This window comes from Oryx dammah, unplaced genomic scaffold (assembly GCF_014754425.2).
Source record: "Oryx dammah isolate SB20612 unplaced genomic scaffold, SCBI_Odam_1.1 HiC_scaffold_29, whole genome shotgun sequence".
NCBI lineage: Eukaryota > Metazoa > Chordata > Mammalia > Artiodactyla > Bovidae > Oryx > Oryx dammah.
This window is the reverse complement of record NW_024070213.1, coordinates 105,979,369-105,999,122: the sequence shown is the minus strand read 5'-3', so window position 1 is coordinate 105,999,122 and position 19,754 is coordinate 105,979,369. Positions and strand designations below refer to the sequence as shown.

Below are 19,754 nucleotides of genomic sequence, written 5' to 3'. Positions count from 1 at the left end.
GGAAACTGTTTCAATGGAATCTTTAAACAAGACACTTGAACATTTTTAGAAATACATAATTCAAATGGGAAGTGTCATTTTGTATCAGTTGGATTGACAAATAACTATTAAACTTTAAACTATTTTTGTCAACCTCTTCTTAATATTTCTAAAATTTGAAATGATCAGTTTACTCTTTAAATGAGAAAAAGTGAATAAAAAGCAAAATATTAGCCAAAGCTGTCACAGAGAAGAATTTGGATGAACTCATTTTTATTACCTGAAGAAAAAAAATTTAAGATCATATATTTTAGAGATTCAATTTCTGAACCTTTATTTCATATACAGAATGAACAATTTCTAATAGTGATTAAATTATTAAATAAAAATAAAATTTAGCTATTTAAAAATTAATGTTACATGACATGATATATAAATAACTTGCATGATAGATTTTTAAAAAATCCTTGCCATAAAAGTATTACTATTTTAAAAATCTTTATATTTTTCTTGTAGCATTACAAAGCATGATTTATAATAATGAATTCTTTTTAAATTTATAGAGTAAAATTAAAGTAAGAGTTTGGGAACTGGCATACACTTGGAACTGAATAGGAAGAAGGTATGCCTTATGACTTGATGGGAAAACTGATCAAATTTCTTTAACATTTTCTTGAAACATTTTTCCTGTTTTGGTTTTATGTATGGAGCAGGGGGAGATGTCTAGTTTAAGTAGTGATTGGCATTCAATCTAAATTTCCAAAATGATTTATCCACCTGGGTTTTAATCCCTACCTTTTTTATACCATGGAACTGGCAACCAGCTGACATAACTTTTGTTGATCTGGTAGTTGCCAACGATTAATGAGACATATAAATTGTGAGTGAAAATGCAGGTTGTACAAAAGCCTGTTTTTGGAAATAATATGGCTGAAAGTATTGCATTTCTAAATTCTGTGGTGAGATTGACACTGGTTTTATTGGTGATATAAACTCACTCACATTTTGGCTTTTAGATTAGTAGCAGATTCAGATACTTGAAACGTTTGAATGGTTCATATCTAAAACACTATTTTTTGTCTTAATCTTTTTTGCATACCAGGTGAGAAATAAATGAAACACTTTCATCGCAAAAGCATACCACATTTCCATACATTTGTCTATATGATCATGCTACACATATTATATAACATGTAACTTTTTTTATTCACTTAAAAATTGATCTTACATATTTTTATAGAAGCCATTTGTTCACTTTTAAGATGTATCAGGCTCCTTTCAAATTAAAGAAAGAAATGGATCCTCTGACCAATACTATGACTGCAGCAGAGCAGAAAACAAGCATGATCATAAGAATATAGCTAATAATCATGCGATTCTACTGGTGGTCATTTTACCTTCTCTTCTAGAGCAGCCATCCGTTCTTTTAAATGTAGCTGTAAGCGTTCATTGGATTCTGTCAGAAGTCTGTCCACAGTATCAGATAATCTTTTGTTGTGCTCCTCATTCATTTTCTCTCTTTGCCTAGCCTTATATCCAAATAAATAAATTCAACGTAAGAATCATTTAAAAATTATTTGGGTTTGTTTTTATATTTTTTCTAGTTTAAATATTGGATTTAACTTTATGTCGGTTTTGATTAAATTGGCAGAAGCTCTTTTTTAATACACAGGGCATATCCATATGATTTTAAATAATAACCCATAATCAAGAAAGGCATTCATTCCTTCTATGTAGAGTATAAATCCATAAACTGAGGCTTGAGAGGGATGGCTCTTAAAATACATACTCTTTGAAGTTCTTGATTTTTCTCTTCGAGTTGACCTTCGAGATGCCTCATCCGTTCTTCAATGTTTCCATGTCTTTCTTCAGCCTGTTAAGAAATATGAAGAATGCATCTGACACGTAAGATGTGGTTAAGACTTTTCCTCTAAATAAACTAAAATAAAATGTAAAGCAAGCTACTACCAACTGCAAATGTAGTTTTCAAAAAATAAACTTTCTTTCAACAGGCAGCTGAACAGCATTGCTTGAAATGTGTCAGCTACAAAGGCCTGTCACATCCAAGCATCAGCAAAACATTGGAGTTATTTATGAGCAATGAGATCAGCCAAATGTAACATGCAGACTGTGCATGGTTTGAACACAAACCTGCCATTGTCCAATCTTAAGCTCCTGAAGCACTCAACTGCACAGATGGTCGATTATCAATAAATAAAAAGTAACAAAATTTTTAGAAATGAAAAGAAAAAAGTAGATGAATTCTATTTAGCAATAGAAAGTAAAGTCCAGTAGGACTACCTTCCTACGTATGGAGATCATTTCTTGTAGTTTAGCTTCCATAACATATTGATAATCATCAGATGAGGTAGAAGAGGTTGGATCAGACTAACAAGTCAAGGAAAAGGAGAGGGACAAAATTGAAAAATCAGAACTAAAGACACTAACACTGAACAGAACATAGCACAGAATGCTTAAAAGAAAAGTGTGACAGCAAATTTAATACTTTAATAGACAGAATTTTATGTGGAAAGAACTACACACTGATATTTGGTGAACATGATGCAGTTGATGGTTGTAAGTGAAAAACAATGATATGCTCAAATAAAAAGCTACCAACCTAAGGTATGGAAGGTTAGTGATGGCTGGCAATGAAAGATTACTACAGAACGAATTAAAGCAACTCTGAGAGAGTCATGTAATAGTTGGAATTATGGGAAACCAAACACTAGAATATGTTTCTGATACACTGTTAAAGTTTTGTGTTTTGGTTTGTTATATTACTTAAAAATAATGGAAACAGTGTACCTCAATGTCGAGGAGTAGGCCAAGGCAATGATCTCAGGTGAAATAAATTTGGAACAGTATTTATTATAAACCCAACTCTGTAGAAATCAGAGAAGAAGCTAAGCTATGGGGTTAATTATTATGGGGTTAATTAATAATTGGAGTATTCTCCAATTCGAGCAGGATTGAGTTTCCTCAGCAACAGTGGCAAACTTACAAAATGACTTCTGATCTCTGAATATACCCTATGGTTGTAGGTGCAAAACCTTAGCATCTACTCTTAGACATAGCCTTAATTTGACATTTTAAATGAAAATGATTAAAAGTCCTCAAATTACCAAAGTGACCGTAGTGTGGTGAGGACAAGAATACTTATAGTGAACTTTCCTGAATGACACAAGGGTCCACTCCAAAATGGATTCTGCATTCATTTGTTGCTATGGAAACTAAAGAGTGCCCTAAAGTGAAAGGGCAGCACAATGCCTTTGTGAGCGAACATTTGCCCAGTCACAAGGTTAGTTACGTGTCTTGGAGGTGAATGTCAGGTAACCACAGATGCAGAGTGTTCAACACATGACATTGCTGATAGCTGAATTGTATTAGTATGTTATGCACAGATTACATGTAAACTTACATCAACATTTTAATCATAATTACAAGTTAAATAATCACAACAGCCAAAGTACCTTATGTCAGTATAAACAACATTTAACTCCAGAGCATATTCTATTACATTTTATAAGTTTATTCTAAATCAGAGAAACTTACTTTATGTAAATATGAGACTATAAATAAATATGTCATGCAGTACCTGAAAAAAAATAGTAACCTATTCATGTATTGGTTCATATGCATATGTACTATTTTATGTAACAAATTCCAACTTAATCTATAAAATGAACATTTAACATTTAACTGATGGGTTTATGTGAATTATAATTCAACATTTACATTTTGTGAGATTTTCCTTCTGATATTCTTATTTCATAAATTGGCAAAGTAATGAAAAAAGAAGAAATAAACAATTTCTCTCCCCAAATCTCCAACCAGAAGCAATACCGAATGCTACCATAGTCTTCAAATGCTATAAAACAATTTTATAATATTATTTAAAATTTATAATTCAATTATTAATACTGTATATAGGTCAAAATATTACTGAAATGATATACTTTAAATTCTTAAACAGATCTGTAATCTCTCAAAACTAAATTTTAACAAGTAATGTTATGACAATTAGTCAAGTGATTGATTCAAGGTAGTCAAAGTATGAACATTTCTATTTGCAAAACTGTTCATTCCAATATACAAGTAGAGTTAGTATATCTTTCAAAGGTCCTTAAAACTGCTAGCTGTTTACATCTTAACTACTGAAAACACACCAAACATTGTGAAACTTCACTTCAGAGATTAAACAAGAATTTTGTCATGTTTAAGTCACTATGTTTTGTTGATACTTTTTATTGGTACTAAAAATGGATGAAATACCTTATGAAATTCAAGATGAATTATGTCCTTGCTGAGGGAATATGCATTTTAATTAAAGAAGTAAACATCATAAATCAAAAGATTGGGAGCCCAAAATGTTTATTAGTTGTGTATTCACTCACTGAAGCCAAATTTTTCATTTTATCCCTAGCCACCAGCATTGAAAACTTTTGACTTTCTGAAAGCCTTAAATGAGCTTTAGCTACCTATTTTTACACATACGCACACATATACATACATACACAGTACCAGCAGAAGAAAAGATTGTCTTATCAACCAAACGGTAAATTCAGACATCATCTCTACACAGCACTGGATAACTGTGCAAGCACTACTGATTTATGTTCATCTTAGCCTGAGGAAGACTGCAATTTAAGGAAATGATGTAAATACTAGAGTCATGCAAAAACAGTGCGATTTTATGACTCCTTGATGGGATATAGGGCTTATCCTGGTTTCACTCTCTAATGTGACAAGACAATTTTCAAATGAGCTAAAGTTTTAGAAAAAATTACAGGAAGAAACACTTTTGAGAAGAATGTGAATATATTTGGAAATTGAGGAGGAATTAAAATTAAAAAGAGGAGGGCCAAAGAGAAGAAAAAATACTTAGCAGATAATAAAAGAAAAAATACATATGGACCAAATAAAATATATGAAAGATTGTTAATAAAATCATTCAAAACATAGGATAGGGAGTCTAGATTAAAATTAAGCATACATCATAAATTAGTGGGAAGTCAAAAATATTATGAAGTAGAAAAAGACTACGGAGATCAATAATAGTAAGGTATTGAAAACAAACGGGTATGGAAACAATGAACAACTAAAGCTGGTTTTAGAGACAGTCCCTTCTGGTCTTGAGAACAGAAGATAAGAAAATGCTTAAAAATTATTTTAGCCATCAAACTTGGGAGAGCAAATGAAAGACTGGAAGACTGATCTTCAAATGTTATAAAAGGGTTACAAGCAGAGGGAGTACATTGAAAATAAAATCTCAGGACCAGAGGAGCGTGAATAATGGATTAAATATGGCCATCTGAAAACTATATATCTGAAATAATGTGTTGATATACAGCCAGTCAGTAGAGAAAATAGCAAAAAGCACAAGCAGAGTGAATTCTAGCAGCTTCACACATTTTAAGAGAGATAAAACTGCTCAAAAGGGAGGAAATCAAAAGGTCTAGATGAAGTAGAATTTTAGTAAAGTATTATTAGGTAGGAGTAAACTGAGGAAATACTCTGGGTGCATAAATGAATATAGGTATCAATTATGATTCCAATACAATTAAATGGAGGGCAAGCCAGATGAGATACGTACTTTATTTTTAAATTCTAAATTAAGGATTCTTAGGGATATTTAATTAAAGCCTCATTTAACAAGTATTATGTTTTAAATTATGCTTTATTCTCAATCATTAGAGGTTAATTTGGGGCAAATTTGCTGAATTTTAAGTTGTGTTTTGGGGAGAGAGATTCTAGACTTTCTTATATTTTACTCACACAATATTGATAACTATTTTATACTAAAATATCACAAAAGTTACTTTTATTATTTAACCATTTGCCTAACTCCTTCTAAAATATTTCAATTTAATAAGATAACTATAAAAGTCCTTTATATTCCTCAGATGAAAAACCTAATATACGTTATCTTAATCCATATTGCAGTAATTTAAAATATGCTTCCAAAAAATAGAATACGACTAATCTTTTTGCATTCTTTATATAATTTCAAGAATATTTCTCAAATTAAATAAGTTTATATTTATTTTAGAAAGCATACATTTCTGAAACTGCCATAATGGTTTATGGTACTTTGATCTGTGATTATAGATCCACCTTGTATCACCCTAATCAGACAAAAGTTCTATTCAGCTAGTTAGTCCAGTAACTCTGCTGCTGCTGCTGCTGCTGCTGCTAAGTCGCTTCAGTCGTGTCCGACTCTGTGCGACCCCATAGACGGCAGCCCATCAGGCTCCCCCGTCCCTGAGATTCTCCAGGCAAGAACACTGGAGTGGGTTGCCATTTCCTTCTCCAATGCATGAAAGTGAAAAGTGAAAGTGAAGTCGCTCAGTCCTGTCCAACTCTTAGCGACCCCATGGACTGCAGCCCACCAGGCTCCTCCACCCATGGGATTTTCCAGGCAAGAGTACTGGAATGGGGTGCCATTGCCTTCTCCAAGTAACTCTACAGACACCCAACTATTCCAATACTTTCTACTTTGTCAACTGTTTGTCCTTTCACTATCTGATTACCCTATTTTAATGAACAGGCATCAGTTTACTCTTTCTTTCTAATCATTTGCTTTTTCTGAAAGCAACAATGTGTGCCTACTTTTACTTTGCTGCATCAGTTGTTTTGGATAATCACTAATACCAGAGTTTATCATTTGCAGTTCATATATCTATCTGAGCCATTTACTACAATGGCATGAAAAAAAGCTTCCATGACCTAGGAGCTTGGCAGGCTCCTAGGGGTCCATGCGGTTGCAAAGAGCCAAGACATGACTGAGTGACTAACACTTTCACTTTTCACCAACAATGTTTAAACATCTAAAACATGTGTACATTTTGGAATTGATATTAAAATTCAAACATGCTTTTAGTGACAAAATCTGGACTTTTATTCTAGTGACATGCATATACACTTTGAAGCAATTGCCATTTCCATTTAACTGTGAAAGTTAAGAATAGTCATGTGGGCTTCCCTGTTGGCTCAGCTGGTAAAGAATCCACCTGCAATGCAGGAGACCTGGGTTCAATCCCTGGGTTGGGAAGATCCCTTGGAAAAGGGAAAGGCTACCCACTTCAGTATTCTGGTCTGGAGAATTCCATGGACTATTCCATGGGGTTGCAAAGAGTCAGACATGACAGAGCAACTTTCACTTTCACTTTACAACATTATAATGGTTGCTAAGTTCTAAAATAAGCAAATATTTGCAGAATTTAATGTCCATAATGAAGCAGTTAATTCTGAACATTCTTCAGAATATTATTGATTTTATTGGTTCAGAAGGAATTTCAACTATTAAAATCATTTTCTGTATTTAATACCTTTAGATTTTATAGCTCTACAAATCTAATTTTCAACCTCTAACAAATTTTTCATAATGTAATCAGAAAGAAATCAACTGCTTATGATACTTCCTGTATTTTAAAAACTGTACAATTTATATTAAGCTTGCTAAATTATTATGTCTCATGTATATCCATGTTAAAAATATCATTATGTTTTTATATTTGGTGATTATTCTTATGTGCAAATATTACCATGGAAAATTAGCTATAAGAACTTGAAACTTTATTTTTGCTAATGTTTAAATAGGCAAAGAAATAATCACATTCATTTATCAATCATTCATTTCAACATAAATAACATATATGTAATACAAAAAGTCATCTAAACAACAGACCAATATAACATAAACTCCATAAAGCCTAAAGAAAATCTTTATAGATTCCACCTTAATTACTAGTCATTTCTATAAGTATTAGTATATCTAGGTTGACCAGTTGTTTTATTGTAGTACCTTTGTCAGGGCTGCAATTCTCTGAGCCAATTCAGCCTCTACTTCAGGTAAGGTCTCAGCTTTTCTCATAGTTTGCTGCAACTTTTGCTCAGCCAGCTCAAGACGCTCTTGTAACTGTCTATTCTTCTCTTCCATCTGAACCAGAGATGAAAAAAGAGACACTTAAACTGTCACAGTTAGGAGAGCAAACACCAGTCACTAGGGGCTGTGGGCTTCAGCCTTTATCCTAGAGTTAAAATCAGCTACTACTACCACATGTTTTCATATATTGCTTATCAATATTCCTTAATAAATTTAGCACATAAAAAATGAAAACCTTTTACCAACAACAGCAAAAAGAAATGAAGTTAATAGTGAGAATTAACTTGGACAAGTGAGATGCAACTTAGATACAACTTGAGATACAACCTCAAATGCACCATAATAGCAATTGACTGAAAATCTCAACATTAGCTAGAGTAGGAGAGGGAATGGATCATAATGATTGAGAGTTCAGGCTCTAGAGATGAAGTTGGCTAACTTTTTCTGCTAAGGACCAGATAGTAAATACTTTAGGCTCTGTGTATCACAAAGTCTCTGATCCAACTATTCAGTTCTACTATTGTAGCACAAAAGCAGTCAGAGATGATGATTAAATGAATGGGTACGGTTATGTTTCGATAAAACTATACTTGTAAAACAGAGCCATAGTTTTGGCATGTGGGCTATAGTTTGCCCATTCCTTCTCCATAGCCGATAGACCTAGGCTTCCATTATTGACTCTGCAATTACTGTACGTGTGACCCTGGGAAAGCAGTCATGTTCTCTGAGCCTGAGTTTCCTCAGTATAATAAATATACTTACTTTACTCTCAGTGAAATAATTGTATAATAATTATTATCCTTTACACTATAATAATTGTACTTACAGGTGGTGGTTGGATTTAAGTGTGGAGATATATATATATATATATATATATATATGTATATATGTTAGCACAATTTCTGGTTCATGTCCAGATCCAAAGTAAATATTAATCATTATTTTTATTATTTTTAAGACAAATTTCTAGCTTATATACTGAAAATCACATCTATTTAGTTAGCTTGATTCTAAATTGAAGAGAGTAACTTATTGCTAAGGAATACCATAGTTTACATACTCCATGTTTTGTGAGACTGGTGAGAACACATACAGACCAGAAGGAAACCAAGGTGGAGATACTGAACCTGCCGTAGGATGGCTTCTTTATTTGCTAGCTCATTTTCTAGTTTGTCATTCATGTCATGTATGGAGGTAGATTCTCTCTGAGCACTGAGGTAACGCTTCTCAAGGGTCGTGATTCTTTCTTCCATGTCTTCCTTCTGTGCCATAGCCTAAAATGAAAATAACTTAAAAATCAAATCAGATTCTCAGTTTGTGAATTGTCTTATTATCATTTAAATAAAATAGTAAGATATATTTTAAAAAACTATTGCTTTCTTGAGGTAAATTTCATTCTTTTCTTTTCATAAAAGGGACACAGGATTTCATATGTGTTTTCTCAGCTTATCTATCAGAATTCTTACATCTTGGGTTAGCAAAAATCATTGTCTCTTTGAGAACACAACAAAGTATATCTTAAATCTCCCTACTGCACAACTGGTATTCTTAGAAAAGAAGTGGCAAAAAATTTAGCTCGTTATACATTAGAGATAAGTACAAATATGGATAGAGTTACAAATCATAAAATTGGCACCTATAGTTCCAAATTGCATAGGAATTTTCAAATGAAGATAAATATCATCATCAGAAGAATCAATACAGTGAAAATGAGTGTACTACCCAAAGCAATCTACAGATTCAATGCAATCTCTATCAAGCTACCAATGGTATTTTTCAGAGAACTAGAACAAATACTTTCACACTTTGTATGGAAATACAAAAAACCTCGAATAGCCAAAGCAATCTTGAGAAAGAAGAATGGAACTGGAGGAACCAACTTGCCTGACTTCAGGCTCTACTACAAAGCCACAGTCATCAAGACAGTATGGTACTGGCACAAAGACAGAAATATAGATCAATGGAACAAAATAGAAAACCCAGACATAAATCCACACACCTATGGACACCTTATCTTTGACAAAGGAGGCAAGAATATACAATGGAGAAAAGACAATCTCTTTAACAAGTGGTGCTGGGAAAACTGGTCAACCACTTGTAAAAGAATGAAACTAGAACACTTTCTAACACCATACACAGAAATAAACTCAAAATGGATTAAAGATCTAAACGTAAGACCAGAAACTATAAAACTCCTAGAGGAGAACATAGGCAAAACACTCTCCGACATAAACCACAGCAGGATCCTCTATGACCCACCTCCAAGAATATTGGAAATAAAAGCAAAAATAAACAAATGGGACCTAAGCTTCTGCACAACAAAGGAAAATATAAGCAAGGTGAAAAGACAGCCTTCAGAATGGGAGAAATACTAGCAAATGAAGCAATGGACAAAGAATTAATCTCAAAAATATACAAGCAACTTATGCAGCTCAATTCCAGAAAAATAAACGACCCAATCAAAAAGTGGGCCAAAGAACTAAACAGACATTTCTCCAAAGAAGACATACAGATGGCTAATAAACATATGAAAAATGCTCAACATCACTCATTATCAGAGAAATGCAAATCAAAACCACAATGAGGTACCATTTCACACCAGTCAGAATGGCTGCTATCCAAAAGTCTGCAAGCAATAAATGCTGGAGAGAGTGTGGAAAAAAGGGAACCCTCTTATACTGTTGGTGGAAATGCAAACTAGTACAGCCACTATGGAGAACAGTGTGGAGATTCCTTAAAAAACTGGAAATAGAACAGCTATATGACCCAGGAATCCCACTGCTGGGCATACACACTGAGGAAAACAGAATTGAAAGAGACACATGTACCCCAATGTTCATCGCAGCACTTTTTATGATAGCCAGGACATGGAAGCAACCTAGATGTCCATCAGCAGATGAATGGATAAGAAAGTTGTGGTACATATACACAATGGAATATTACTCAGCCATTAAAAAGAATACATTTGAATCAGTTCTAATGAGGTGGATGAAACTGGAGCCTATTATACAGAGTGAAGTAAGCAGAAAGAAAAACAGCAATACAGTATACTAATGCATATATATGGAATTTAGAAAGATGGTAACAATAACCCTGTAGGCGAGACAGCAAAAGAGACACAGATGTATAGACAGTCTTTTGGACTCTGTGGCAGAAGGTGAGGGTGTGATGATATGGGAGAATGGCATTGAAACATGTAAATTATCACATGTGAAATGAATCACCAGTCCAGTTTTGATGCATGATACTGGGTGCTTGGGGCTGGTGCACTGGGATGACCCAGAGGGATGGGATGGAGAGGGAGGTGGGAGGGGGGTTCAGGAGGGGGAACACATGTACACCCATGGCTGATTCATGTCAATGTATGGTAAAACCAATACAATATTGAAAAGTTAAAAAAATAATAAATTAATTAAAAATAAATAAATATCATCAGTATCCTTATCTTCATGTATAAATAAGAATAACTCAGTGGTTAAAAGAGAAGGCAAAAATGACATAAAAAGTAAATGAGTCACACTCACAAATGAAATGACAAATTTAATTTGGAACTTAACCATTTCCCTTGTTTCATTGGAATATGATATATTTCAATTAAAAAAGAATTTAGAGACTTCAATGAACACAGATCTCTAGGGGAAAAATCAACTATTGGTGCAAAAAGAGCAATAATTCTAAATACTATTTATAAATATAATATTCAATATTACATTAAGCAATAATTTTAAACCATGTAATTGACAAATAACATACACATAATTTTATCATCCAAAGAGCCTAGATGAGAATTTTTTAATAGGCAGATAACCTGATATTTGAGATATTGGGTAAAATCAGCTACAGAAGTGAACACTTGGGCCTGGTGTGGTTTTCTGATAATTCAGAAAATGCTTTTACATGTTGGTGGTTTAGTCTCTAAGTTGTGTCTGACACTTGTGACCCTATGGACTGTAGCCTGTCAGGCTCCTCTGTCCATGGAATTCTCTAGGCAAGAAAGCTGGAGTGGGTTGCCATTTCCTTCTCCATTTTTGTATAAAAAGCCTAAAACTGAGGAGATGGCGGTAGTTTCCATATATTACTATCAAGGTCTCTTTAATCACTTGTTCCTAACCAGTCTCTGTTACTCTCCTACAGGCAGAATCAATTCTGCCACACCCACAGACTCTTTGCGACCCCGTGGACTGTAGCCAACCAGGCTCCTCCATCCACAGGATTCTCCAGGCACGAGTACTGGAGTGGGTTGCCATTTCCTTCTCCAGGGCATCTTCCCGACCTAGGGATCGAACCCAGGTCTCCTGCATTGCAGGCAGACGCTTTAACCTCTGAACCGCCAGGGAGGCCCTCCAAAAGAAATAGAAGCCCTTTAATGGACAGCCTTTCATCATCCTGAACTTCCCTCACCAGCATCTGGAAATTTAACCACATCCACACATCTTAACTTCTACCTTTCATTTTAAAACAGGTATTCTGCCTTCCCTCAAAGTTTACTCATTATATGTATTCTGGCTTTATGCTTTTTCTACTGTAGAGATCTTGATCACTTTTTTCTCTTGAATTTTCAAGCTGATAAATCTCAAAACAATAGCTGAAATAATGAAACAGGCTTATAAAAGTTTTGGTATACATTAAAGGTTCAGGGCAGAGGAAAAAGAGATGATTGAAAGAAAATAAAAATAAAAAGGATAAATCATTTGCTTGACCACTGTCCATAACTGAATTGAAACTATGAAACCAAACTTTTGGAGAGGGTGGGAAGATTCATCATAGCTCTAAAAATTAGTAAGCAAATTAATTTATCAGGTAATTAATAAAATCCTAGAGAAACAGAAAGCTGTTCAAAAGAAAATATTATTATTGAAAACCACTACTTGGATCATTTGTGGAAACTATTTACATAGTCATAATGATGAACATAATAAAGAGACATGACTGAGCACACACACACATTCACACAATAATAACACTGAATGTGATTTTGAGACGAGTATAGTGGAAGGATGGATGGAAGAGAAAGGAAATGAAATAGCAAAACAGATAAAATCCTCATATTGTACGACAGCAAGACATAGTGAAAGTGAAAGTTGGTCAGTCGTGTCCTACTCATTGTGACCCCATGGACTACAGAGTTCATGGAATTCTCCAGACCAGAATACTGGAATGGATAGCCTTTCCCTTCCCTAGGGGATCTTCCCAACTCAGGGTTCAAACCCAGGTCTTCTGCATTGCAGGTGGATTCTGTACCAGCTGAGACACAAGGGAAGACCAAGAATACTGGAGTGGGTAGTCTATCTCTTCTCCGGCGGATCTTCCCAACCCAGGAATCAAACTGGGGTCTCCTGCATTGCAGGCAGATTCTTTACCAACTGAGCCATAAGGGAAGCTCCTACACATTTCTTAAATCATATAAATTTATACACTGAAAGGTTTCATTTTATTAACAGTTGTAGTTTTATAATTAAAGTTGTTGAAAGGAATTGCTTTATTTTTAAAGTATACAACTCTTCTGCTGCTGTTGCAGCTGCTAAGTCGCTTCAGTCGTGTCCGACTCTGTGCGACCCCATAGAGGGCAGCCCACCAGGCTCCGCCGTCCCTGGGATTCTCCAGGCAAGAACACTGGAGTGGGTTGCCATTTCCTTCTCCAATGTGTGAAAGTGAGAAGTGAAAGTGAAGTCTCCCAGTCCTGTCCGACTCTTAGCGACCCCATGGACTGCAGCCTACCAGGCTCCTCCATCCATGGGATTTTCCAGGCAAGACTCTTCTAGACCTCACAAAAAACATATACCAAACTGTTGGCATTTTATTTTAACAAATTACCACAAATGTAATAATGTGAATAATACTTCAACATCAGTTGCTATTTCTAAGTAACAAACATATTTTTAGAGAAACAAATTCATTGATATGGCTCTTCTTTTACAAGCATGCTTTCATGATATATAAAAACATGTTTTTTAAATTTTATTTTCATTAAAATATCTGTTCTTTTGGGAATTCTTTTAGTAATAGCAAAATCTTCAATCCTATCACCCACTAGTCCAAATAATTTTTAAGCCTATCAAAAGGCAATACAATTGTTTGCTAAAACTACCTATGTTAAAAAATACCCTTCTTATCCAAAGTCAAATTTATTTAAGCCAGCATCTCATATTGGAAAATTACACTTTATCACACTAAACTGGTATAAAGGAAGTTATAACTGACATACTAATAGAGCTTTTTAAGCTCACCGAGAAAAGAAGTCAGTGAAAATTTCCTTTCAGAAAGTTGGTTCTTTTTAAAGTAAAGGTAAAGAACTTTTAAATTGTAAGAACTGGTTTTATGATCATATCAAAACTGTTCTCTATACCTGTTTTAAGTTAACAGGATTTTGACCTACTCTAGTTTAGAAATTACATGCCTCAAATATAAAATATAGTTCTTTAGTACTGTCTTCAATAGATATCACTTACACACAGGCAGTTATATAAGACTAGAAGCAGTTGTAGAAGACAGCGGCATTCCTCTGAAAACTTGTCTGCCTGTGGAAGCTATAAAGCTGCAATAGAGTCTCAGACCCCAACTTCACTCCTAGAGAATGTACACACCCAGAATGAAGGAACAAAAGGTAAGCAATCACAACCATATCCAAAGCAGAAGCTCAACAGCATGTCTTTCTTCCTGTAGAATACAGCAAAATGATTTTTTGTTTTGTTTTCAAATCAAAAAGCACTTAAAGGTTTCTGTTAGATCTCCTTTCTTTCATAACTACTACAACTACTAGTAATACTTCTTTTTTAAAGGCAAACCTTTGAAGGGCATGAACCAGATCTCAAAGTACTTTAAATACCTCTCACAGAAGCCTGTAAGAGTTTACGAAATGTCAAACAACAATTAATATAAAGGTAACTTTTTTTTGGCTCAGAAAGTCTCAGAGCGTTTAAGTCTTTAAAACCACAGCTGATCATTTTCTTAGACATCTAGGTTAATTTTAAATAAGAGAGAAATACCAAAAGTAATGGCTAAATGGATTGAAATTAGGCATTGTTGCCTTCTTTGACTATCTTAATCCTGTTGAACTTCAAGACCGAATTAATACCTACTTGGTTATTTATGTTTATACTAATGTTCAAAAGTGTGAAACTCAATTAATCCATCAATTTGGCAAAAATTATCCAAATTATTTTTTCAACAGTATACACTTCCCTAGATCATAGGCATCCAAACAGAAGCTACTATTTAAAAAACTTTTCCTTAAAATTTAGACTTAACTCTATTTTCTATATTTTTTAGTCCAACGATGGTAGGGTTTTCAGAGTATTCCTTCAGAGTGCCTACAATTGTTAATCGTATTGTTATATATTGTAGTGTTAATTTCATTTTCATTCAGAACTCTGGGATGTTATGTCAATTTTGTAGCTCAAGAAAAAATTCTAAACCTAGTTTACATATATAAATGTCTTACAAAATTCAGTTAAAGGCATACACATGCTTCTTCAGAATGTGACTATGAAGTAGCACATACTTGCTTTTAATCCTAGTTTTTGATACTTATTAGCTCTGTTCTTGGAGAAGGAAATGGCAACCCACTCCAGTATTCTTGCCTAGAGAATCCTGTGGATGGAGGAGCCTGGTGGGCTGCTGTCTATAGGGCCTCGCAGAGTCAGACACGACTGACGCAACTTAGCATGAATGGATGCACTAGAGAAGGAAATGGCAACCCACTCCAGTGTTCTTGCCTGGAGAATCCCAGGGACAGAGGAGCCTGGTGGGCTGCCGTCTATGGGATCTCACAGAGTCTGACATGACTGAAGCGACTTAGCAGGAGCAGCTCTGTTCTAGGTAAGCATTGTTTAATTTTTCTATGTGTCATTTTCTTAAAATTTGGTCTTTGGTTGGGATATTAATACCTACTATGTAACATTGTCATTATATAATATTGTAAGTGCTTTTGATGTCTTATATATAATATATACTCAGTAAATGCTAGCTTCATTTTTATTATCATGTACAATACCCACTCAATAAATAATAGCTTTTTATTATTATTTATGTATTATTTTTATTAATATTATACCTACAATTATTAATAGCTGATCTGACTATGACATATGTTACATGTAAGAGTCATTGGATGGGACTTTGGTATTTCACTTTTAATTCAATGATTCATTGAAGGAGATTCAATTTATAACTGCAGGCTGTGTTGCCAAAAATAAGTTTTGAATTTACAAGTTGGAGAAATATCTTTTCCCAGCGTATTACTAAGAAATTCTAAACAAGAAAGCTTTTCCTAGTTCCTGAAAACTTAGCCTAAAAAAGAGAGAAAAACTGCATAATTAATTTTCTCTTGACTTGAAGGTTATAAACTATATTTTATTATATCAAATAAATGTAATTCTATAATAACTTAGAGTTACTAAAGTAAAAAAAATATAACTCCATGTTTCAGATAGCAGAAAAGGTTAAATTATATGTACTCATTCATACAATCCCTTAGTGAACATTCAAAGAGCTCTTAAGAAGTTACAGTGATGAGCTGTTTTATTCATAAAACAAAATATAACTGAAATACTTCACAGAAAATTTTAACTCTTTACTTATCAATACGTTTAATGAGATATTACTATTACTCATTAAATGGTAGCCTTTTTTAAAGAGTGGAGAGGTAATTCATCATGAGACTGACTATATTTTCTAGCGTGAGTCCTGTGCAAAGCTTCAACCAAGCCCTTACTCTCACAGGCCACAGTCAATTTAAGGAGCACTTAAGATGAAACTTCAAACAAAAATAAATTTTGAATAGATTTATTCTTGACACAGAATATTTGCTAAAATATAGTCTGAAAGATAAGCACATGATCTGTTTCAGATGTATTTGACTATGCATATGCACAGCAACCACATGGTAGTATTTAACTTTATGGTCAATTTTTTCTATTCTCTACTTTTTTCTTAATTAGACAAATATTTATTGCATATATCATATATAAATGACACTCTGTTGGCAGCACTATAGAGTTAGCAAGGAGAATCACCTTGTTTTGTTTTCTACTTAAAAAGCTTGCAAGCTAGTAGTCTTTGTAGCTTGCAAGCTAGTAGACAAGGATACAAAGCAAAGTCTGAAATTTTTAATGTTTATATGATACCTTTTGAAAGTACCTGATTTTCATATTTTCTTGAATATAGAAAAGGTAAAAAGCTTGATAATATAGGAAGTAGTTACAGTGAGCTGCATTCTTTTTGATGGCTGCTATCTCTGAATAAATGATTGCATCTTGCTGATTTCAAAACTACTCCTAGTGGAAGAAGCACAGATTCTGAAGCTGGAATAGTCTTGCATTCTTTATGGTGCTGGGAAGTGGGGAAGTGGTGTGTTGGGAGAACAGTGGGTAGGCCTTGGACAAGTTATTTACATAACCTGAGTAAAAGGGCACAATTAGAAGTATCTTCCCTATAGGACAGGAAAAATTAAAGAAATTAAACATAATGCATTTGGAATAGATTCCAAGGTTGCTTCTCAAGTGATTTCTAGCAGCAAACCAGAGCCCCAGGGCCTGTGACCTGGATCTTATGGGAAATAATTTATTTGGCCTTCACAGTGTCCTTAATACACACACACAATGCATCCAAAAGACAGGTAGAATATAGGTTCCTTGTCTAGATATCATTAACCCCATCCCTTCCTACTATATGTAACTCCTCTTCATACAGTTATATTGTTTGCCTGGGCTCTGGAAGCATTTGTGTTTGCACCACTCTCCCTCAAATGTGAATGATGAGAAATATTTCTTTCTCATGAAACCTTTCTAAATTATAACTACATAGAAATTATAGAGCTGATAAGAATAGTTATATTTTAAAAGAATTCCTTGTGGAAGCAGAACACACCTTAGCTATTGAAAGGAATTCCTAATCTGAACAAAAATATCCAGCATCAGATATGTGACTGATATTTTAAATCTGACTCAACTTTTTGTCATCTCTCTCCAAAGACTATTTAGAATCAAAGTTTTATTTTTACATAGATCATAAGAAATAGGTAGCTGGGGATACTGGGCTCTATCTGCGAGTAACACTGGATTCAGTTCAGTTCAGTCGCTCAATCATGTCTGACTCTTGACCTCAGCACGCCAGGCCTCCCTGTCCAACACCAACTCCCAGAGTTTACCCAAACTCATGTCCATTGAGTTGGTGATGCCATCTAAACATCTCATCCTCTGTCATCCCCTTCTTCTCCTGCCTTCAATATTTCCCAGCATCAGGGTCTTTTCAAATGAGTCAGCTCTTCGCATCAGGTGGCCAAGTATTGGAGTTTCAGCTTCAACATCAGTCCTTCCAATGAACACCCAGGACTGATCTCCTTTAGGATGGACTGGTTGGATCTCCTTGCAGTGCAAGGGACTCTCAAGAGTCTTCTCCAACACCACAATTCAAAAGCATCAATTCTTCAGTGCTCAGCTATTTTTATAGGCCAGCTCTCACATCCATGCATGACCACTGGAAAAACCATAGCCTTGACTAGATGGACCTCTGTTGACAAAGTAATGTCTCTGCTTTTTAATATGTTGCCTAGGTTGATTATATGCTGTCTAGGTTGACACTGGATTAAACAAGTGTAAAGAGAACAGGTGAGTGTTAAGTGAAAACAAAACAAAGCACTGCTAATTCTGTGAGACTAAGAGATGAAGAAATAGAAAATGATTAAAAGTTCAAGAAATGGCCCTGGTGGTTTACTGCTCAAAAATCTTAGCATTCCATGACAGTAATATAGAGGAGAGGTTACACTTCACCTACTTTATAACTTCTCTGAGTTTTAGTGGTGGAAGGAGTAAAGATGAGAGATGCATTTGTGAACTGTTAATTCATATAAAGGCAGGCATGCATGCCAAGTCGCTTCAGTCATGTCTTACTCTATGTGACCCCATGGACCATAGCCTGCCAGGCTCCTCTGTCCATGGGATTCTCCAGGCAAGAATACTGGAGTGGGTTGCCATTTCCTTCTCCAATATAAAGGCATAGAGAGCAGAAAATCATTATCTAAGCAGTGGCAGATTGGTCTCTCACTTCATGGATCATCTATCTTACTCTGAGGTAGTAGGCATTGTTTACAGACATATTCTGATTTTATCCATGCCTTTCAATGTTTACACCAAACACTCATAAATATCCATTCTTTCAACAAAGAGATTTTGCGTGCCTATTATATACTCAATAGTTGTATATGTGATTAAAATAGAGCAATGAACAAAACTAGACAAAACACAAAATCACAGCTCTTATGAATATTTATGTACATTGGAGAGGGAGGCATATGACAAACAAGTAAATCAGTAAAGTATATGCTGTTGTCAGATGGCAGCAATTCTGTGAGGTTTTTAAAAAATGAAAGAAGGAGAGTGCATATTTATAAACACTGGGTTTAGAGAACACTCCACTGAGAAGACATTTGAGTAAAAAGCAGAAGGAAAAGAAAATGCAACAGAATAGACCTGGCTTGTTTAAAAGTCCACAGTAACTGAACTGAATGGATTAAAGTGAAAGAGTAGAGTTCCAAGAGGTCAGAGGGTGGTAGTGGAGATAGTGTGATTGTAGACCACCACAAGGACCTTGCTTTTCCTATACGTAGAACAGGTAGTCATTGAAGAGCTTCAAGGAGAAAGTGACTTGAGCTGACTTACACGTAGCAGGTTACTCAGGCTGCAGTGCTGAGTACAGACTAGTCTGATGCTCCAGTGAGAGACGACTGTGTGTGGAATAAGAAAGAGCCACAAATACTGTGGCAAGAGGTCATGCGACAGACACATTTTGAAGTTGGAAGTAGGAAGATTTGTGGATGAATTAAATATAGTGTGAGTGAAAGAGAGGTACCAAGGACAGTTCCAAGGTTTTTGGTCTGAACACCAGTAGT

The 19,754-nt window shown here is 34.7% G+C and overlaps 1 protein-coding gene across 4 annotated transcripts in view; it reads right to left on the bottom strand.

Moving 5' to 3' along the window:
• PPFIA2 (PTPRF interacting protein alpha 2) overlaps nt 1–19,754 on the bottom strand; it is a 501,565-nt gene that overhangs the window by 106,849 nt on the left and 374,962 nt on the right. For all 4 annotated transcript variants that reach the window (XM_040234485.1, XM_040234487.1, XM_040234486.1 and 1 more), the window contains exons 9-12: nt 8,995–9,141; nt 7,787–7,921; nt 1,769–1,852; nt 1,377–1,508 (exon numbers count right to left, since the gene is read on the bottom strand). In XM_040234485.1, coding sequence (XP_040090419.1) covers nt 1,377–1,508; nt 1,769–1,852; nt 7,787–7,921; nt 8,995–9,141 — 498 coding nt within the window. The remainder of the gene's footprint in view (nt 1–1,376; nt 1,509–1,768; nt 1,853–7,786; nt 7,922–8,994; nt 9,142–19,754) is intronic.